This window comes from Salmo salar, chromosome 10, assembly GCF_965601325.2.
Source record: "Salmo salar chromosome 10, fSalSal1, whole genome shotgun sequence".
Taxonomy (NCBI): domain Eukaryota; kingdom Metazoa; phylum Chordata; class Actinopteri; order Salmoniformes; family Salmonidae; genus Salmo; species Salmo salar.
The window spans coordinates 30,633,158-30,657,134 of NC_138300.1; the positions used below are offsets into that span (position 1 = coordinate 30,633,158).

Consider the following 23,977-nt stretch of genomic DNA (forward strand, 5'->3'; position numbering starts at 1 on the left):
TTTTATGTGGCTGCTAAGAAAGCGAACTGTGTTTGCGTGTGATCAGTGGTTTATTAATTCTATTAAAATGTTTCTTAAACGGAACAAACCGGGTTAAACATACCTGAATGTGTCCAATAGAAACTCTTGTTTGCAGCTGTTGGGCTAATGATTGCACCCTAGATCGGCTAGATGCAGGCAAGAGTGTGCAATGTGCTATTGAATGTGTCACTGCCTGTCACCTTGACTACGGACAATTCTCTCGACCTGTGCACCTACGTTGTAAACTTTAATTCATAGGCTAGGTTGTAGCAACCTCATGATGGGTGCAGGTAATGTTGCACATTTTGGGGAATATTCAGAGGTGGAAACTTTCTGTGGGAATATGGGAATTAATGAAAATACACTGCTCAAAAAAATAAAGGGAACACTAAAATAACATCCTAGATCTGAATGAATGAAATAATCTTATTAAATACTTTTTTCTTTACATAGTTGAATGTGCTGACAACAAAATCACACACAAATAATCAATGGAAATCCAATTTATCAACCCATGGAGGTCTGGATTTGGAGTCACACTCAAAATTAAAGTGGAAAACCACACTACAGGCTGATCCAACTTTGATGTAATGTCTTTAAAACAAGTCAAAATGAGGCTCCGTAGTGTGTGTGGCCTCCACGTGCCTGTATGACCTCCCTACAACGCCTGGGCATGCTCCTGATGAGGTGGCGGATGGTCTCCTGAGGGATCTCCTCCCAGACCTGGACTAAAGCATCCGCCAACTCCTGGACAGTCTGTGGTGCAACGTGGCGTTGGTGGATGGAGCGAGACATGATGTCCCAGATGTGCTCAATTGGATTCAGGTCTGGGGAACGGGTGGGCCAGTCCATAGCATCAATGCCTTCCTCTTGCAGGAACTGCTGACACACTCCAGCCACATGAGGTCTAGCATTGTCTTGCATTAGGAGGAACCCAGGGCCAACCGCACCAGCATATGGTCTCACAAGGGGTCTGAGGATCTCATCTCGGTACCTAATGGCAGTCAGGCTACCTCTGGCGAGCACATGGAGGGCTGTGCGGCCCCCCAAAGAAATGCCACCCCACACCATGACTGACCCACCACCAAACCGGTCATGCTGGAGGATGTTGCAGGCAGCAGAACGTTCTCCACGGCGTCTCCAGACTCTGTCACGTCTGTCACGTGCTCAGTGTGAACCTGCTTTCATCTGTGAAGAGCACAGGGCGCCAGTGGCGAATTTGCCAATCTTGGTGTTCTCTGGCAAATGCCAAACGTCCTGCACGGTGTTGGGCTGTAAGCACAACCCCCACCTGTGGACGTCGGGCCCTCATACCACCCTCATGGAGTCTGTTTCTGACCGTTTGAGCAGACACATGCACATTTGTGGCCTGCTGGAGGTCATTTTGCAGGGCTCTGGCAGTGCTTCTCCTGCTCCTCCTTGCACAAAGGCGGAGGTAGCGGTCCTGCTGCTGGGTTGTTGCCCTCCTTCGGCCTCCTCCACGTCTCCTGATGTACTGGCCTGTCTCCTGGTAGCGCCTCCATGCTCTGGACACTACGCTGACAGACACAGCAAACCTTGCCACAGCTCGCATTGATGTGCCATCCTGGATGAGCTGCACTACCTGAGCCACTTGTGTGGGTTGTAGGCTCCGTCTCATGCTACCACTAGAGTGAAAGCACCGCCAGCATTCAAAAGTGACCAAAACATCAGCCAGGAAGCATAGGAACTGAGAAGTGGTCTGTGGTCACCACCTGCAGAACCACTCCTTTATTGGGGGTGTCTTGCTAATTGCCTATGATTTCCACCTGTTGTCTATTCCATTTGCACAACAGCATGTGAAATTTATTGTCAATCAGTGTTGCTTCCTAAGTGGACAGTTTTATTTCACAGAAGTGTGATTGACTTGGAGTTACATTGTGTTGTTTAAGTGTTCCCTTTATTTTTTTGAGCAGTGTATATGAAAAATTAATATATTAATACCATTTAAATGTAATGTTTTTGCATTGTATGCATTTACCATATCATATGGAGACAGAAACACAAACCTTTTACCTTATCATAAGTAGATATAATTACAAATGATGAAATCCTTCCAATAGAAATAAAATAAACAATTTAGTTACAAAATGAACTTTAATTACATTAGTTGACTTCACATGGGATGATTTCACTGAACATTCAATATTCCCTTTTTTTGTTGATCTCCAATGATCCATCGCATCTCCCAAAAACGATAGTCTGGAAACTAAAGCTTTGGTTATCTTCCTCTCAGGCTTCCATGTCTTCTCCCTGGACCTCCTCAATGTCCACCTCTTGAACACCAGACTCTGAGGCTTCATCTTCGCTTTCACTTTCCAACCTTGTTGAGGATGGCTCGGGGTCAGGCTCAAAAAGCCTCAAATTTGCCCGGATGGCCACCAATTTTTCAACCCTTGTATTGGTCAGCCTGTTGCGTGCTTTGGTGTGTGTTTGTTACCAAACAAGGACCAGTTGCGCTCTGAGGTGGCTGTTGGTGGGATATGGAGGCAACCGGGGAAAGAGCCTCAGATCCACAAAGTCCCTTCCACCAGGTGACTGATGAGATATATTGGCACGACTGCCATATTGCATCCCCATCCCAAAGCCCTTGCTTGGAAGTGTACTTCGCCAGACTGCCAAGAACCTTGCCTTCATCCAGGCCGAGGTGGCGAGACACGGTAGTGGTGACACCATAGGTCTTGTTGATCTCTGCACCAGACAGGATACTCTTGCCAGCATACTTGGGGTCCAACATATACGCTGCAGCGTGTATGGGCTTCAGGCAGAAGTCGTCACGCTTTTTGATGTATTTCAGAACTGTAGTTTCCTCTGCTTGGAGCAACAGTGAAGTGGGCAGGGCAGTATGGATTTCTTCTCTTACATCTGCAAGCAGAGTCTAAACATCAGACAGGATGGCATTGTCTCCCTCAATCCGTGCAATGGCTACTGCTATAGGTTTCAGGCTGCTTTCCACTCTCTCCCAAAATGCATCATCCAGGAGGATCCTCTTGATGAGGCTGTCCATATCGGCAGACTGTGATATGGCCATTTCTTGGAGAGACTCCTTCCTCTCCAGGAGACTGTCAAACATGATGACAACTCCACCCCAATGGGTGTTGCTGGGCAGCTTCAATGTGGTGATCTTATTCTTCTCACTTTGCTTGGGGAGGCAGATTGCTGCTACAGTGAGGGGGGAAAAAAGTATTTTATCCCCTGCTGATTTTGTACGTTTGCCCACTGACAAAGAAATTATCAGTCTATAATTTTAATGGTAGGTTTATTTGAACAGTGAGAGACAGAATAACAACAACAAAATCCAGAAAAACGCATGTCAAAAATGTTATAAATTGATCTGCATTTTAATGAGGGAAATAAGTATTTGACCCCCTCTCAATCAGAAAGATTTCTGGCTCCTAGGTGTCTTTTTATACAGGTAATGAGCTGAGATTAGGAGCACACTCTTAAAGGGAGTGCTCCTAATATCAGCTTGTTACCCGTATAAAAGACACCTGTCCACAGAAGCAATCAATCAATCAGATTCCAAACTCTCCACCATGGCCAAGACCAAAGAGCTCTCCAAGGATGTCAGGGACTGTAGATTGTAGACCTACACAAGGCTGGAATGGGCTACACGACCATCGCCAAGCAGCTTGGTGAGAAGGTGACAACAGTTGGTGCAATTATTCACTAATGGAAGAAACACAAAAGAACTGTCGATCTCCCTTGGCCTGGGACTCCATGCAAGATCTCACCTCGTGGAGTTGCAATGATCATGAGAACGGTGAGGAATCAGCCCAGAACTACACGGGAGGATCTTGTCAATGATCTCAAGGCAGCTGGGACCATAGACAACAATTGGTAACACACTACGCCGTGAAGGACTGAAATCCTGCAGCGCCCGCAAGGTCCCCCTGCTCAAGAAAGCACATATACATGCCCATCTGAAGTTTGCCAATGAACATCTGAATGATTCAGAGGACAACTGGGTGAAAGTGTTGTGGTCAGATGAGACCAAAATGGAGCTCTTTGGCATCAACTCAACTTGCCGTGTTTGGAGGAGGAGGAATGCTGCCTATGACCCCAAGAACACCGTCAAACATGGAGGTGGAAACATTATGCTTTGGGGGTGTTTTTCTGCTAAGGGGACAGGACAACTTCACCGCATCAAAGGGACGATGGACGGGGCCATGTACCGTCAAATCTTGGGTGAGAACCTCCTTCCCTCAGGCAGGCCATTGAAAATGGGTTGTGGATGGGTATTCCAGCATGACAATGACCCAAAACACACGGCCAAGGCAACAAAGGAGTGGCTCAAGAAGAAGCACATTAAGGTCCTGGAGTGGCCTAGCCAGTCTCCAGATCTTAATCCCATAGAAAATCTGTGGAGGGAGCTGAAGGTTCGAGTTGCCAAACATCAGCCTCGAAACCTTAATGACTTGGAGAAGATCTGCAAAGAGGAGTGGGACAAAATCCCTCCTGAGATGTGTGCAAACCTGGTGGCCAACTACAAGAAACGTCTGACCTCTGATTGCCAAAAAGGGTTTTGCCACCAAGTACTAAGTCATGTTTTGCAGAGGGGTCAAATACTTATTTCCCTCATTAAAATGCAAATCATTTTATAACCTTTTTTACATGTGTTTTTCTGGATTTTTTGTTGTTGTTATTCTGTCTCTCACTGTTCAAATAAACCTACCATTAAAATTATAGACTGATCATTTCTTTGTCAGTGGGCAAATGTACAAAATCAGCAGGGGATCAAATACTTTTTTCACTCGCTGTATAACTTGATGACCCTTCACATACCTAACCATTTCCTTGGCTCTCTTGTAGAGTGTATCCATTGTTTTCAGTGCCAAGATATCCTTGAGGAGCAGATTCAATGCATGAGCAGCACAGACAATGGGTGTGATGTGAGGGTAGGACTCCTCCACTTTAGACCAAGCAGCCTTCATGTTTGCAGCATTGTCTGTCACCAGTGCAAATACCTTCTGTGGTCCAAGGTTATTGATGACTGCTTTCAGCTCATCTGCATTGTAGAGACCGGTGTGTCTGTTGTTCCTTGTGTCTGTGCTCTTGTAGAATACTGGTTGAGGGGTGGAGATGTAGTTAATTATTCCTTGCCCACGAACATTCGACCACCCATCAGAGATGATTGCAATACAGTCTGCTTTCGCTATGATTTGCTTGACCTTCACTTGAACTCTGTTGAACTCTGCATCCAGCAAATGAGTAGATAAAGCATGTCGGGTTGGAGGGGTGTATGCTGAGCGAAGAACATTCAGAAATCTCTTCCAATACACATTGCCTGTGAGCATCAGAGGTGAACCAGTTGCATACACAGCTCGAGCAAGACATTCATAATTTCTCTGACTACGTTCATCCATTGAGTCAACTAAAAAAATCTGATTCCAGGAGGATCATGAGCTGTTGCTATCAATAAGGTGTCTGATTTCATCATTTCACCACGAATAGAAGTTGAGGGACTTTTGTCCGGTTGCTTGTTGTGAGCGCTGAGGGAACTTTATGAACTTGGCCAGATGATTCTGCATCTGTGTTGCATTCTTCACATATGATTTGGCACAGTATTTGCAAATGTACACAGCTTTTCCTTCTACATTGGCTGCAGTGAAATGTCTCCACACATCAGATAGTGCCCGTGGCATTTTCCTGTAAAGATTGTAAAAAAAATTATAATAATACAATTCCATGTACAGATAAATAGTTAAGCTGTTAGATTAAACAACTCCTTTGTAAGATAAATGTTTTAAAATGAAACATGTATGGAAACAGGTGAATGAACACTCCTCAGTTAGCAGGCTCAAGCAAGCTAAAACTATCAGAACTTGTTAACAAGTTAGAAATTATTTAAACACACTTTGCTGTTGGCTACTATTTACTAGTTAACAAAAAAGAATGTATGTCATATAAAATATATTCACCCCACCCAGTATTGTAATCAAAACTTACCAGAAAGCATGTAGTCCTTGGCTCAGACAGTGTAGTAGCGTGGGCTCAATAGCATCTCATTAGTGTGCAAGATCTTGAGAGTCAGCTGTACATGTGATGGAAGAATGCACTGTGCATGCAGAGGCTTGCAATTCCATTGAATTGGGGATAGTTTAACCAAAATATGCCACAAAATCTAGAATTGCCTTGTGTATCCCACAAAAAGGTTCAATTATAAGCTAACTTTTTTGATGAATTTAAGCAAAAATCCCCAAATTCCCGGGCCTAACTTCATGGAAAATCTCCGGAAAATTACTGGAAAGTTTCCGACCCTTTGAAACCCTAGGTACAGGGAACATTTGAGTATCATGTATTGGCCTAAACCTATCGACGTTACATAGAGCTGGGTGAATGGAATATGAATGACAGTCATCCAATATGCTGTAATAGAAATAAGGCCATGCTCATAAAAAAATCATCCTCTCTTATCTTAAATGGCACCGACCGCCACTGATTTCAATTAATGCAATAAACAAATGTGAGAAGACATACTCTTGTGCAATCAAAACATGGGTTACATTTTCACTCTGTATGTCTTTTTAGACCAATATAAATTCTTCCACTTTAAATCACCATTTGATCTCATCCATTTAGTTTCAACTGCCCATATAATACAAATCTAAAACATGAAAGAAAGCAACAATTTACATGAATTGTAAATGAATCAAATCTTAAGTGACCAAATCCATTTCTGAGTAATCCAATCTTTTTTTACCAAGAGATTATACATTTGTTATTGGTTTTATTTGGAAAATAATTAGTTTTCAATAACCAAAGGTGTATTTTAATGTTTCTTTTGGGAGATATTTCTTTATTGATAAGATTTTAAAAAAATGTATTTCTGTCACACACAATATATGCTTCAAGCCCTTGGAATGAAGACCGCTTAATTTAGGAATGCATTCTAGAACAATTTGTCAATGAGCGCCATAGAATTGAGTCCTGGGTAACTACATACATGGAGTGTGTCTGAAGTAGGCGTGTCAACAGAACTGGGAGGATCAACAGAAGTGGGTGTATTGAAAGTTAAATCAGCCACTTGGGCAGATTTTTTGCCACTCAAGACTGTTTTGCGTGGCTGATTGGGCTGCATGACGAGTCGATTGCTGAATACTGTAGTATTTTAGCTAAGCCTAACCTTAACACTTTTTATAACCTTAACTTCCTCCTAATCTGCCACGTTAATTATCCTGACCTGCTATGCATTTTTGCTCACACAAACCCTTTCCTAACCTTAACCTCATTTTCTTAACCTGCTGTGCATTTTAGCTAAATCGAATCCCCGAGCTGACAAGGTAAAACATCTGTTGTTCTGTCCCCGAACAAGGCACTGTTCCCTGGTAGGCTGTCATTGTAAATAAGGATTTGTTCTTAACTGACTTGCCTAGTTAAATAAAGGTCAATTTAAAAAAATTCATTGAATTTAAATAGGATCTCTATGATCACCATCTAGTGGCGACGTCACAATATCAATGTTGATTATTGCATCAAATTATGAATTGATAAGGAATGCTCATGTTTCTTGTATTGCTTGATTGTATAGTTCATTATTTCAGCTTTCTAGCAGTATTCAGCACAGTTTTGCAGGGTTGGAAAGAGTACTGAAATAATTAGAAGTACTATTATTTTAGTGAAATTTTACTCAAGTAGAAGTAAAATTACTGGTGTAAAAATAATAATAAATTATTAACACACACATCTCCCCTAGGAATCCACACACACCAGGTGGCACAAACAGCCATCTCATCTCTTAGAAGCTCCCACCCTCCCTTAAACACACACCTGCACTCACACACCACAGAGACGTCTTGATGTCTCCCAGACAGGCCCCAGTCGCTCAGACACACACAACAGAGGAATGTGGTTAGCCATTGCCCAGCGTTGCTGCTCTCCTCCTATACTGTAAGTGTCAGTGTAGTATCAGAGGGCTAGCTAGAGGGGTGCTTTGCTCTGTTGCCAGCCTCTACCTAATGAGTCGTCATCCTTTAGACTGTAGACACTTTCTGTGTAAAAATAATAATAAATAAATAAACTACAAGTATAAAATTAAAAAGTAGCTCATTTGTAAAAGTAAATGAGTGATTATAAACTGAAAAAAAACAGTTGATGTTGGTAATTAGCTAATTTACCTGAAAATTGTTACATGATACTTTCCATGCATTAAATTGAAAAAGGAAGAGTAAATTAATGTACAGTAAACTAAGTTTATTTGCTCTGTATATTATTTTATCTATGTTAAAAACAAATTGTCAAATATACTGTTAATATTTTAAAATAAATTCTACATTCAAGGAATGAAAATGTATTTATAAATCTATACAAAATAAAATGCATAAACAAAGTTGCCATACTTCAATACACTATTTACGCCATTGTTACTCATTCCTTGTCCATGGGACTGGCTGGCATTCACTCAATCCCCCATTCACACTCTTTCCCTAACTCACTCCCTCTTTCACTCACTCCACCAGTGGTGGAAAGAGTACTGAAATATCCTACTCGTGTAGAAGTACTGTTACTTTAAGTAAAGTAAAATCACAAGTACTCGGAAAAGCTACTCTTACAGTAACGAGAATAGTTGTAATTAGTTACTTTATACCTCAGTTAAGTTTTCAGTATAGAAAGCTTTTCTTGCTGTTTTACTGGTCTCCTGGTGATACATTGGAGCAAATATGGACTCGACATCCATCCAACGGTCTTCATGGATAGAGTGTCAACTTGATGAGCAGGTAAGTGTCATTATACAGCAGATGGAGAAGACCTGTCCAGGGCTGGGTCCAGGCATAAGCGACAAAAGCGGTTGCTTAGTGTCCCAGGGCGCAAAAATATGTAGAGCTGCAGAAAACTTGCTTTACAATTGCAACATTTTCTCTCATAAATGTATTTTAAAACGTACATTTCTCTCCGCCGTCAAGAGGGGGGCCACTAGAATGTTTTGCACGCGAGATGGTGGGGGGGACAACCATGAGCTATAACGTCAGATGCAAGTTCACAACATGCAAGAGAGTATGTGGATACAGCTCACAGTCAAAGACCACATCTCAAAAGATAACAATAATGACCTATACCAGTTTATTATTAACGATTATAGGAAGCCCAACCGTGAGGCCAGGCATCAAAAAATTAGTTGATACTCATATTGTTCCTCTCCACGGAAATCTTTAGTAAAAGGCGAAAGATTTATGCGATCTGAAGAGAAACCAGAGTGTACTGCTAACTGAAGGACACCGTTCCGACCGAGTTCTCGACCTTAATATTCACAGTCGTGGTTTAATGGAAAACAAAACAAATCTCAATATCGCCGATACAACACACACAGATATTACAGTCCCCCAATACAAATGAAGAGTTAAGTTTTATAAGTGTCAATGCGTGGTAAGTTCATTCATACTTTACACAAACGAAATGCACGCTGGGCATTATACAGATCACTCCCTGGTTTGCCCCGTTCAGTCCTAAAAAAAAGTATAATCTGCAACGCCAGTGTAATTTCAGCAAAAAGGAGAACAATTTTGTCCTAACAGTTTAGCTACCATCAAAAGTCTACTTTCAAAGTTAGAAACAATTTGCCGACGGAACGAAATACTACAACACTTCTACATCGAGCATGCGCCGTTGAGAGCAACTTGTTCACAAGCCAGGCGTGAGAAGCAGGGAGGAGGGGCGGAAAAAGAATATTCAAATCAAAACGTTTAACTGGTGGGCTTTACAATTGCGTGTAACCGCTGTCTGCAACAATGTGTCAATTTAGAAGTCCAACAGTAACTCATTGAAGAAAACGTTTTTTTTTGTTAAATAGTCTAGCAACCTGTTTAAAAAGTTGTTTGATTTATGGATTACCCTACTACCCTGAAAATACAGCAAAGCATTGGATATTGCTTAATTAGCTCACTAGCCCAATAGGCCTAAAGAAAAGTCTACCCAAATCACTTAAACACAATTATTTTCAAAGGAAATATGCTGAATGCTGAATGGCTTCTTATTCTGGCCAAATAGGCATAAGCCTTGTGATGATGTGCCTGCCTATGATCTATTTTCTTCAAAACAATCAAATTGTTTGCTACGAACATGGATTTCTATATATAATATTGCTAAAGCATGTTAACATTGTGTTTTTTTTTGGGACAAACTAAATTAAAGTTATACTGCATTCTTCATGAATGGAACACTAGCGTGTTGGTTACATTAACAGCTTTGATTGATTTTATAAAGTGCACTTCTGCTGTGTCCCTTAGATGGCATCATCCCATTCACAATAACCTGGCATTCTACAGTCGCTGTTACTGTATTTTACTCCACACACTCTAGAGTAACTCTTTACCCATAACAATCGGCCTCCTCTCTCTCCCTCTCCTATCTCTCTCACTCACTCCCGCTCTAGCTATCCCTCTCCCATCTCTCTCTCTCTCTCTCCCTCTCCTGAATCAGCAGTTCCCCAGCTCCATGCAGCAGCCTGCAGAGAAACAGAGTACTGGACTTAATTATACTCCCACATCCACAACTAGCCCTTGCCTTTCTCTATCACTTTCTCCCTCCCTCTCTCTCTCCATTCCCTCTCTGTCCCATAACCAGCCGCTTGCCTTTCTCAATCACCCTCTCTATTTCCTTCTCTCTCCCCTACAACCAGCCCTCTGACTCTCTCTCTCTCCCTCTCTGTCCCATACAACCTCACCCAAAAGCCCTTCTTCCAAGGGAGTGCATAGCCCTTTTCTTGTCCTCTTCATCTCTTACTCCTTTCCAGTTGTGACACACACACACACACACACACACACACACACACACACACACACACACACACACACACACACACACACACACACACACACACACACACACACACACACACACACACCAGACAGACTGACAAGCAGGCACACACACACACACCAGACAGACTGACAGGCAGGCACACACACACCAGACAGACTGACAGGCAGGCACACACACACACCAGACAGACTGACTGACAGGCAGGCAGGCACACACACACACACCAGACAGACTGACAGGCAGGCACACACACACACCAGACAGACTGACAAGCAGGCACACACACACACCAGACAGACTGACAAGCAGGCACACACACACACCAGACAGACTGACAAGCAGGCACACACACACCAGACAGACTGACAAGCAGGCACACCCACACCAGACAGACTGACAAGCAGGCACACCCACACCAGACAGACTGACAAGCAGGCACACCCACACCAGACAGACTGACAGGCAGGCACAGACAGACAGACAGACAGACAGACAGACAGACAGACAGACAGACAGACAGACAGACAGACAGACAGACAGACAGACAGACAGACAGACAGACAGACAGACAGACAGACAGACAGACAGACAGACAGACAGAGACAGTCATCCAGGTGTTTATTGGTCATCTATCAGCAGGTAGCCTCCATAAATCCTCTAACATAGTTTCATCTCATCTGAACATGGGTTAATACACAATCTGGAGCAAGCCATGCACACATACCTGTTTGAGACAATGCACTGTGTTGAGGTAAGGGTTTTCCGTGCGGCTGCCCCCGTCTAGTCTGACAGTGAATTATTAAACACGTCTTTTCAGCTTATGCATTTACACAGCCCACCTGGGTCCAGTGACACAACAAATGCCAACGTGTGTGTGTGTATGTGCGTGCATGCGTCTGTGTGTGTTTGCAGTGTCAGTGCAGTATCAGAGGGCTAGCTAGAGGGGCGCTTTGCTCTGTTGCCAGCCTCTACCTAATGAGTCGTCATATCCTTTAGACTGTAGACACTTTCTGTGTCCACTTTGTCTCAACCTGCTATTGGCTGTGGCTTCTCCAGTGGGCTGGGTCCATTTCCTGTATTGTCCCCAGTGCCAGTAACAGACTGCAGTACTCAGGGGGAGATAAACATAGTCTCACCCGTCTCCACACCCATTTCTTATTTTTCTTCTTCTTCTCTCTCAACTCCTTCCTTTCCCATTTTTCCCTCATCTCACCCTCGTCCTCTCCTCAGGCCCTAGCCCCCTCTAGGGTAGCGAGTTCTAGCCAGGGAAGAGGTTGTGATTGTGGGGGTAAGACTCTCTGTGTGCTGCTGTAAAGCCTCCATTCAATCAAAGCCTTAGGCTGGAGTAGGGAGGGAGGCCAAGTGAGAGGGCATGATGTTGGGTCTGAGTCAGACAGTGAGTGGCCTTTCTGTCAGGGGGATTTCACTGCTCTGTTCAGGGCAGATCTCTCTCTTCCTACAGCATGACTGACCCTCACGTCTGAACTTTCATATGAGACATATGAGACTGTGACTCCACACACATACAAGCGCACTTAGCACACACACCTACACACACAGAATATATACACGCATACTCCCTCTCACACCTGGAGCTTTACCTTATGCTTTATGCATGTCATTACTCATCTGGTTATCCATAAAGAGAAATAGAACATGTATTCAGGCACTGGTTCATCTGTTTGTATACAACCTCAGAGCATATGAAACATTGGTGCCTGCCTGCCGCCCGGTGTGTGTGTTTGTGGGGGTTGGGCTGGTGTTATGGGAGCACATTCTCCACCAAACTGAACAGAAACAGGGAGCACTAGACTAACATACTCTGATGAAACCGTGGAACACACACGCCGCTCATCTGGGCTAGGGTGCTGGTCTACACATGTCTATACTAATGAAGCCTGTGTTTTCCCAGAGCTGCCACCTGTTCTTCACACAGATGGAGGATTTAGCCAGTCAGCAGAACATTTGGGAAATCTTTCACATCAAACTACCTTCATGAGGACCAAACCAGAAAGTATATCTGAATTACAGTAAAATGAACAATGGGTTTAATTGCTACCCTAGGTCTTCTTAAGTGGCCTGTGAATTGCTCTTCAGCTCTGGATTATATAAACCATTTCCATGCTGTCGGCTAAGTAATGGACAATAAATAAGATAAACAGTCCATCTGTTTGGTTTGTATGCATTACATTTTCTCTGATCACAGACAATGTGCTGTCTTGTAGCCTTGCATGTTTCTTCTGTTGCAGTGATTATGTATAGTGTGTAGAGGTATAGTGCCGTGTTTAATGTATAGTAGTGTATAGTCTAGACACATATATTGCAGTGTATGTTTAGTGTAGTAATCCGCGTGAGTGATAGACGCAGTTGCTCCTTTTCCAATTACATTAGAATGATGGAGATGAACACATGCTCACAAAGACAAGAGTCATAGCCTCAAAGAGAACAGAAGGGAAAGAGGGAGAGAGATGGAGAAAAGTAGAGATGAGAGATAATTACTCAGAGTTATAACCAAACAAAGAGAGAAAGAGCTGTATTTCTAATTTTGAAGAGATTGAGTGAAAGGCAGAGATAGATAAAGGAGAGGGTGAGTTATGACTCTCTCCACCTCCAGTAATGGCAGCAGAGTGGACCCCTTCAGGGCTAGTGTCAGCATCGTCCCTGTGACAGACGACACTGCCCTCACCTTCATTAAATAGTGAAGACGTCTCACTGCCCAACTCACCCGACACCCCGACACACACACACACACTGACACACATACCCAGAGACACACATACACAGACACAAATACACACAGAACCCAGTATGCAAGGCAAACCGTCGGGATCAGGCAGGAAGGAAAGTTATACTAAAGATTCTGAGCACTTCATTTTACTGGCAGTTAGCTGAGAACATGATACAGCAGGACCGTTACAACATGGCACAGCTAACATAATACTGAGTTAGCCCACTGAGCTAAACTGTAGTCTGGGAGCAAGTCTTTACGTATCAAGCAAGATTACTCATCACGCAATATAGGTTACCGAACCAGCTACAATCACCTACAGTAATACACAATATACACAAACTATTTTACAGTTTGGAAAATCCATGTACTAATCTATATGATAATAATAGTAGCCTTGCTGCAATATTTTAGCGAGCCCACTCAAACTGTACAGCGCAAAACTATGCACTGTCAGACTGCCTACAGAGATGAGAGGGAGAGAGAGACGGGGAGAGAGAGGGAGAAAGGAAGAGAGAGGGTTATCGGCCTGTAGTGGGTGGACTAGACGATGGAAGGAAAGCGAAGCCTAGCATTACTGTAACTGTACCTTTATAGACGTTACTCAATCATATGAATCACTGGTATACTGTAAGTGTTTATAGTTAAGGGGATAGTGTTGTGACTATTCCACTGCAGTCTTTTAGATACTGTTATGTGTGCGTATGGGGGGGGGGGGTGTTAACTGTAACTGTATATGCCCTTGCTGTTAATACTGTCCATTAGCAATAAAGCACCATCATCATAATAATAATAATAATAATAATAATAATAATAATAATATCTCTACCATGCCAGAGGGTGGTGTCCTATTACTGCTGGATACTAGGTGTGTGTGCAGCCAGGTTGCTCAAGATCCACAGCAAAATTTGACATCCATCCAGGTAAGCAGGACATCGGGAGATGACTTCAAAACCAGCCGCAAGGGCCAACAGTGGACGCTATTACCATCATGTAGGCTTGGGTAGTGGATGGGGTGGTGGGTGGGCATAAGCTGCGAGCTCTGGCTCTGAGGGTCGCATTTTCAATACCAGATCTAGGCACTCTTTCATATATATATATTTTTTTACCTTAACCCTTACCTTAACTAGGGCTGTTGCAGTGACTGTATTACCGCCACACCGGCGGTCACGAGTGATGAAGGCAGTCAAATTCCACGTGATCATTTAGTCACAGTGATTAGGCTTCTCCAAGCTCTGATGCTGCTGATGGTCATTAGTAGCCTACTAAACTTGCTAACTGCCTGGTACTCAGCACTCTGTTGTCCCTCTAATCACTCTGACATCAATGCAAATATATTCGAAGATCTAATCAAACACTTCATGAGAGCCCATAAGCTCATGTTGTGCAACATTGGTACCATAGCGCCAAGTCTAGGTCCAAGAGGCTTCTAAACAGCTTCTACCCCCAAGCCATAAGACTCCTGAACATCTAGTCAAATGGCTACCCAGACTATTTGCAGTGCCACCCCTCCTCACCCCCTCTTTACACCACTGCTACTCTCTGTTGTCATCTATGCATAGTCACTTTAATGACTCTACCTACATGCACATACTACCTCAACTAACCGGTACCACCCTGTATATAGTCTCGCTATTGTTACTTTACTGCTGCTCTTTAATTACTTGTTACTTGTATGTCTTATTCTTATCTGTATTTTTTTTAAACTGCATTGTTGGTTAGGGGCTCGTAAGTAAGCATTTCACTGTAAGGTCTACACCTGTTGTATTCGGCGCATGTGACTAATCAAATTTGATTTGATTTCTATAGGCTATGTAATTGCGGGAGAAAACAACAGAGTGGTGGCCGCTAATAAAAAGAGGAGGATCAGCTTTCTGTAGGCTAGGCCTACTATATTTATTTCTCAACTTTCCTAATATTAAGCACATTGCTTATCTTTACAATTGGCATGAAAATAAACCACGGGGAAAGGCGTCATCCATTCGCTATTTAAGTGCAAATATTACATGTATTTTTTTCCCGCTGCCCCTTTCGATATGCTTGATAATGGTTCATTCTAAATCAAAACAAATGTCACACATATATTACTTAGTATATGTAAATGATGCCCAGCATAAGAAACAATGCCTTTTTTTTGCAATTTGTTCAATCATAGTCGCACACCTCATGTAGCCTAGCCCATATGTTTTAATAAGATTTGTATCACAACTAAAGTGGCCAAATAACTAATTACAATTAAGCACATGAATCTGCTTTACAAGGGGTGTAGAGCCTAACTTGCATATATAAGCACCGCGTGAGTTTTAAGTTTGGGGAAGATCATTTTTTACCATAAAAGCGCACCTTTTATAGTAAAAGCATTACATGCATAATTGCATTTGCAGTCACTTTTGATAATGGTGTTTTCAACTAATGGAACTTTTTGTGCTTATAGCCTACTACCAAGTGCGCATTGCTGCGCTTATAATGTGAAGAAATAGCCTAATAGTTTATCAACATCTTAAGCTAAACGTTCTGATCTGTTGCGTCAGCCACATTGCATAGAAAATGTTTTTTGATGCTAGTGGTTGAATTAATTTGGGATCTATCGCATCCCACAACTGTCCCAGACTGGTTGGAATATTTATTTCTCGCACAGAATAGAATAGGTCGACTTTTGTACTTTGGGGGATAGTACATTGACATATGCTAGTGCTTTTGCTGTTAGTAAAAACTACTCATCTTGGCTGACGAAAAGTTAATGTGGACAGTTCATCCAATATCTTCAAAATGCACCTCGGAATTGGATAAGGACGTGTGCAGTTGCGTCCCCGATGTGTCTGTCTTCACTTGTAGCCTGTTAAAAAGACCCGATCAGTTGACGGAGAGGTGTGTGTGTGTGTGTGTGTGGTGTGTGTGTGTGTGTGTGTGTGTGTGTGTGTGTGTGTGTGTGTGTGTGTGTGTGTGTGTGCGTGCTATAAACGTGAATGTGTGGACTTTTTTAGGGTGCATTATGGCCACACAGAGGCATTATCAAGTGCTTGACAAATTGTGAATAAGAGACTATTGGAGTGTGTACAGCCTGCGCAAAACACTAAGCAGTTCAAGCAACTTTTTTCAAATCATCATTAGTCTCTCATCAAGCAGACCTACAATGTATTAAAAATATAAACATATAGCCCAACGTTTGTAGAACAACTAAAGTTACATTAATAACTCTAAATTAAGCATAAAGGAGTACCTATTTCTTTGTTAACCGCTTGACACAGAACAGCCACCTCAAATCATTTGGAGAAAATATTGATATTTTATTCAGCTTTGTTCAATTGTATTCTTCATACTATAAAATAATGCCACGGAATTCTAAGCAAATCTTGTCTGCTAATGGAACTAGTGTAGCCCACAGCCATTTGCATAGCCACATCAGGACCTAACATAAGGACAACTCAGAGTACTCTTTTCTTTTGAAATAGACTACATTTTCTTTTTTATCATGCTTCTTCAGACCTGTCTAAAATAAATAATGGATTTATTGTGAAGGTGTTGGCTATATTACATGGATTTATTAGACTTTTTAAAATGGAAGCCAGGAGATGCTAAATGTGTTCAATTACCGTTAGACCAACGGTTATTTGCTTGACAGTCACAGGCAGCGCCAAAGCCCTAACCTTAATCATTCAAAATGAATCCCTAAACTTAACCGTGGATTTTGTTTTAACCCTATCCCAAATTTGATGTTTAGGGACAAACGTTGGATTCTGCAGTGAGACTGTGAGAGCTTGTTGCAGCGTGTGTGTGTTTAACTACTGTTGTGGGGACCAGAAGTCCGCACAAGAATAGTAAACAAACAAAAATTGGACCAACTGGGGATATTTTGTTAGTCTCCACTAGGTCAAATGCTATTTCTAGGTGGTTTAGGGTAAAGGTTAGATTTAGTGTTAGGCTTAGAATTACGTTTAGGGTTTGGGTTAGGTTTAGGGTTAAGGTTAGGTTTTTGGGTAAGGGTAAGAGTACGGGTTAGGGAAAATAGGATTTTGAATGGGACTGAATTGTGTGTCCCCACAAGGTTAGCTGTACAAAACTGTGTGTGTGTGTGTGTGGTACAGCGTGGCATAAAAATACTTGTTTCTATGTGTGTCAAATCCATTACACACTGCATGCCCATGTTAATTTATTATACAGTAGCAGCAAGGCCTACGTTATTCACAGACAGACAGACCCACGTGCAACCCTAGTGAAATTAGCAAATAGCTGGAGCAGCGTGTGAGGGTCGCTGATCACACACACACACACACACACACTCTGATAAGACGCAGCCCAGAGGATGCCTGCCACGGTGAGGTTTGATTATTGGTTTTAACCAATGTTTTTTTTCTGGTGCGACACTCTCTCCCAATCTCCTTCTCACACTCTCTCTAACGCATGCACGCCCATACCCACGCGCACATACGCACGACACACACACACACACACACACACACACACACACACACACACACACACACACACACACACACACACACACACACACACACACACACACACACACACACACACACACACACACACACACAGAAAAATACTTCCTGTCTTTGTTCCACACACTGAAGACGATACAATCTGTAACTGGACTCTCTGGTTCCTTTCATGTCCGCCAGATCGCCTGTCGTCTGGACACACACACACCCTGTCATCTGCAGCATAGGGAGGCAGAAATGGGCAACACCTGCAGTGGTCTGTATTCACGGATGCCAAGGTAATCCAGGCTTCCCCAAATATTCGACCAATACATTTAAAAAAAATAATTAAACAGTTTATCTTTCTTCAGTGCTTTCTGAATGTTCAATTTGCTGAATGTATCTCACAAGAGAAATCATCCGGGTGAGGGAAATGTGCCACTCTCTCTCGGTGTGTGTAGCCCATCTATCTGATGCTGTCAGGACAAACATAGTACGACATGTTGCCGCCGTAGCGTTTCATTGATTGATGCCAGCAAGCATTTGGCCTCCCTTGATAAAAATAAATAAATAAAAATTGCCAATCAGCATTGAGCTGAGCTCAACTGTGGGTAGTCCTGGCGCGACAAAACCACCCCTAAGGGAGGCCAGTTTGGATTTGGCTTCACGCCAATCAAATCACATCAAAAGCAAAATGTCATTGTCAGAAATATATGTCTGTTTCTGGTCTGCTCATGTTGTTACTCTGCAGTAGCTAGCTAGCTAAATCAGCCCTTTCCTAAGCCATGGATGGAGATGGACTTGTGGTTTTGACTTAATTCTCTGTACAGACCAATGATTATAACAGCGACTCTGATCTAATCATAAACTCATATATTGTGCTATGGGCCTGAGATGATTGAAGTTTAATATGTAGCCTAGATGTTGCCTTCTAGGTTGATGTTAACAAGCTCCCCCCCCCCCCCCCCCCCCACACACACACACACACACACACACCACACACACACACACACACACACACACACAGAAATCAGTATAATGGACAGCCACATGTTATTTAGGAACATTGATTGAACTAAATAGTTTTTAGTATCTTTAAGTTTGTTTTCACTTTAATTTCTCAAAAACAGGTTATAGGCTACATGTGCACCACCGTTTCAGAACAGTAGGCAAAATGAATAATTAAAAGGTGAAAATAGACCAAATGATTAGGGGGAGGCACATGGGCTACTAATAGCTCAGTACACAACATACACTTAGTATTACTTTCTTAGCTACAGCATACATATCTCCCTGGCATATTACATCATTTATGCAGCAGCATATAAGACATTTTTGGACTCACCTTGTTGTGATGTGCTCACTTGAACAGGATGGTGGCGTGGTGGTCCTTCGTGGGCAAATTTTGTCATCAAAGAAAGAGCACTGAGCTAGGCTGAAACACCTGCATTTTGGAGCTGCCTTACTCAAGGAATCAAAAAAGAGACCGTGTTTGTATGCGGCTTTATTAACTCAGTGATATATATATTTTTTTACATTGTTTTCAAACTGATATGTGACTCATATTAATGCCAAAATAACATGCAAATCAGGCAAGCTACCCCCCAAAAAATTACAAAATATATATATTATTATATTTGTTATTTCTATTTTGATAAAAATGTGGGCTCGAGGAGCCCCACCTACCCTGAATGACGGGTCGCCACTGCATGACTCCCCCAGTGATTTTACCCATGTGCCTCTACTGAACACCTGGTGACGTCACTAAGTTGTGTGGCAGCGAATCACACACACAGTCTGACTAAGAGACTGCTGACACACACACTGCAGAACCCTCCCACCCAGCTGCAAAAAGAGAGAGCAGAGCAGCGAACACACACACATGCAGCCAGACCAGCCGAGCAGGCAAATGAGGGATGGACGCACTTCCATTCGCGCTCCGGAATAACGGATTAGCAAGTGACATCGCAGAACATACGGTGATTATTAAACTATTACAAATCCATTAAAACAGGCAGTATTACACACCACTCTCTTTAGTAGGAAGCGGAGGAATCACTTCCTGAATTTCACCATCCAGCAGTTTGGAAACTATAAACGAACAATGCATTCCTCCGCCGACAACTAACTTCAAATGAAGACATACCGAGGCAATAACAGAAAAGAGTGACAGAGACTCTCTTTTATCTCATCTTTCTCTTCTCTCTCTTCTCACCTTTCAGGAGAACCTGATAAGCCTCAGCGATTCTCACCACGCGATTAGCGCGTCCGTCAGTAGGGTCACCTTCGTAATTAACACGGGCGTCTTGTGGACGTGCGTGTGAGTGAGCTAGAGACCGTTATCCATTTGGCGCGAGAGAGGAAGAAAGAGAGTCTGGATATAACCACTATCCAACCCTCCAGACAGCAGCAGAAGCCGCAACCTGAGTCGGTTCTCCAGAGTAGCCGTCTAGCCGCACCCCCAGTCCCGCAGCCACATGCAGGATGCCCGGGGGGGAGTGCTGGTCCTGGGGTGTCCTCCTGGTCCTACTCAGCCCGAGTTCATGACGCCCAGGGCTGCTTCATCATGCGTCTCCTACCCGCTCCAAGCGCTCAATCTCTCCGGCTACTCTTTCTCTTTATCTTCGTGATGGGGGTGGCCCCTTCCCCAGCTCTTACAGCAGGCTGCCCTGACAGGTGTGTGTGTGACGACCAGCTGGTGGTCCAGTGTGCCGGGCAGGAGCTCACCCTCTTCCCCAACGACCTCCCTCTAGCTACCCGCCAACTCATCATCTCCAACAACCGCATCGGAGAACTTCCAGCATTGCAACTCAACTACCTGTCTGATCTAGTCTACCTGGACGTCAGCAACAACACCCTGATGGAGATCTCCGAGTCCACCTTCGGGAATCTCCGGAAGCTGGCCTACCTTGACCTGTCCTTCAATACACTGACCCAGATCGAGGACCGGACGTTTGGACCGTTGTCTAGCCTTGTGATGCTACGGCTAACAGACAACCCGGGGCTAAGTGAGATCCACCCGGACGCGTTCTCAGAGAACATGGCTCTGCAGGTGCTGGATGTGAGCAGGAACAACCTGACGACGCTGAACATCAGCTCTCTGATCGCCCTGCCCTCTCTGCGCTCCCTGGGGCTCAGTGGAAACCCCTGGAGGTGTGACTGCGAGACGGAAGACCTCTGCCTCTGGGTCCAAATAGAAGGATTCAAGTTCCAAGGTGAGAATGCGGATGGAGAGGTCAGGGGGGCTTTGTGTGTACGAGTGTCTGTGAACCACTGTACAGAAAGCAGGATTCAAGTTTGGGGATTTAAGTGGTTCTGTTTGTTTATAGAATATGGGTGACCTGTGCCAGTGTCTTGCTCATGTGCTCCTATAAATGTCACTTTATTAGCCTACTGTCTTTAATTCAGCTGCAATAAATGTCTAGCTTGACAGATGTTCAGAGAAAGTGCAGTCCTAACACTCAGGTGGTGTAGATGGATAGTTATTAGACCTATAGCTTAAACTGTTGACCTGCACCGTGTGTTTTGTTGTTGTACCATTCTGGCGAGTAAACAGGCAGTTGTCCTCTGCTGGGACGTAGAGCCAGAGATGCTCTAAGGTCTTATCACTGCTTATCGTCACATCAACTAATTTAGCTAATTTGATGGTGGGCGCTCAATCAATAGTCCGTGACTGACAGCCTGCTCGGGGACGCCAGCACTGTTTTCACACACACACACACACACACACACACACACACACACACACACACACACACACACACACACACACACACACACACACACACACACACACACACACACACACACACACACACACACACACACACACAGAGAGCCTGAGCCAGGGTGAATAACGTCACAGGAGCACAGGGACCCCGATAATGGATTGGAAGTCTCAATGACCAGAGGACTTCCACACCCCATATACAGACTCTCACTCGCTCACTCTCCCACTTTACTCTATCACTCCCTCCCTCTCTCTCTCCCTCCTCTTTCCTCTCTCCCTCCCTCTCTCTCTCCCTCACTCTCCTCTCTCTATTTCTCACACCCTCTCCTCTCTCCCTCTCTCCCTCTCCTCCCCAGTCTTTCCCTCTCTCCCTAACCGCCACCTGTCCTTCACATCACAACAATGACTCTCCCAAAACTCTGCAGATATGCAGATGTTTTCATTCTCAATGTCTATTGAATTTCCACACTATCTATGCCAAGAGCAGGACTGAGAGGAGGCCTACAACGGCATCATCGCTTCTCCTGTCAGTTAGCCTCCTCTCAGAATAGGAGCCTACTGATTTAGGTCTACTAAAGAGAATAGAACATGTATAATAGCCCTACTCACTGGAGGATAGTAGTCTAATTACTGGCACACAGATCAGTGGAGCATCCCACCATTCATCTACTATGTGAGAATACCACTGTAGCCTTCATGTTGAGCATTTTGGTACAGGGACTTGTCGGTGTTCCAGGTTCAAGCCTGGCTGTACATCTGAAAGGCCAGGGTAGAGGTACTGACTACGTCCACTATCAGTGTCAGCGCAACTCTCTATCTGTATCTGTGCCATTGGTCCTCTCCTCCACATCTCTCATCACTCCTCTCTCGTCGTTCTTCTTTAACCATTCACGCTCCATGCAGCTGCATCAGGTCCTGGTTACAGGGAGTTACTGGTACTTTGAACTTGACCAGACACCATGCAGAGAAAGAAGGGATGAGATATTGTTTTTATGTACAGTAATGTTGAGATGAAGCATCTCTCCCTTCTCTCTCTCCCGTAGTATGGGATTACATGGATGTCTATTGATATTGCAGCCATATCCATGTACACTAACCAGAGTGACAGTCGGAGGAGAGGGAATGGGGTCAGGAGAAGAGGGTGCGTGTGTGTGTTTGTTAGGGGTTGGTGTATGCGACTGTGTGTCTTCGTTGTTTAAGATGTCTCATGTTATGACTGCAGGGCTTAGAGTGTAATGTAAAGAGATTCCTGGTGTCTTTAGCTCGTCCTGTGAGTGTGTGTGTGTGCGCGTGCGTGCGTGCGTGTGTGTGTGTTCCACCTGGGCTCCCCATCTTCTAGCACGATTAATCAGAGCCCATTCAGAATTTGTCCCTTCCCCCCTCCTCCCCCCTCCTTCCCTCCTCCCCTCCCCCCATCTCACTACTGTATGCTATGAAAGGGATTCATCACGCTAGCATAGCAGATGAGAAGTAGCTAGCCCATTGTGCAGTGACGTCACCTTCCCTGAGACCTGAAGCCTCGGCCAACCAAGAACATGGTTAGCACGCTGCTTGGGGAGTATGTTGTGTTTTTGTGAATGAGGGTTCACGTTGCGGATTGGCCGTACAGGGATAGACTCGTGCTACACTTGCTGAATGGAGAAGGCTCCCCTACAAACTTTATTTTGTGTGTGTGAGCGTGCAAGTACGCGCACGTCTGTTCTTTGGTGAAAAAAGTACCCAATTGTCATAATTGAGTAAAAGTAAAGATACCTTAATTAATCGAAAATTACTCAAGTAAAAGTGAAAGTCACCCAGAAAAAAACTACTTGAGTAAAAGTCTAAAAGTATTTGGTTTTAAATATACTTAAGTATAGAAAGTAAATGTAACTGCAAAAATATACTTTAGTATCAAAAGTAAAAGTATAAATCATTTCATATTCCTTATAATAAGCAAATCAGACGGCTCAATTTGGCTGAAATGTGAAAAGTACATTATTTTCTTTAGGAATTTAGTAAAGTAAAAGTAGTCAACAATATAAATAGTAAAGTACAGATACCCCCCCAAAAATGACTTAAGCAGTACTTGAAAGTATTTTTACTTACTTTACACCACTGCGTGTGTGTACAGAATGTGTCACCTGTGTCAGTGTTAACATGTATTGACACAACCAGCCAACAAAGTCACAGAGTGTCAATGGGGAGAGAGAGAGAGAGACCGTAAATCCATTCATTATGATCAGCAGTCAATGATACCTTGAACAACTACTTACATTGTTCCATCTGGTTAATAACCTTTGGATTCCC

At 43.5% G+C, this 23,977-nt stretch overlaps 1 protein-coding gene and 1 non-coding gene across 3 annotated transcripts in view; one reads left to right on the forward strand and one right to left on the reverse strand.

The window, feature by feature from the left end:
* Nucleotides 1–9,120: 9,120 nt before the first annotated feature.
* On the reverse strand, nt 9,121–9,236 carry LOC123724776 (U5 spliceosomal RNA). The gene has a single exon (XR_006757253.1). It is a non-coding gene; the product is annotated as a U5 spliceosomal RNA (small nuclear RNA).
* Nucleotides 9,237–19,746: 10,510 nt separating this feature from the next.
* Nucleotides 19,747–23,977, forward strand: part of LOC106613954 (leucine-rich repeat-containing protein 52) — a 29,578-nt gene continuing 25,347 nt past the window's right edge. Inside the window, exons 1-2 of one of the 2 annotated variants that reach the window (XM_014216810.3) lie at nt 19,747–19,940; nt 20,184–21,176. In XM_014216810.3, coding sequence (XP_014072285.1) covers nt 20,528–21,176 — 649 coding nt within the window. In that variant the 5' untranslated portion in view covers nt 19,747–19,940; nt 20,184–20,527. Of the gene's footprint in view, nt 21,177–23,977 lie in introns of both variants that reach the window. The other variant, XM_014216809.3, reaches the window with a different exon arrangement.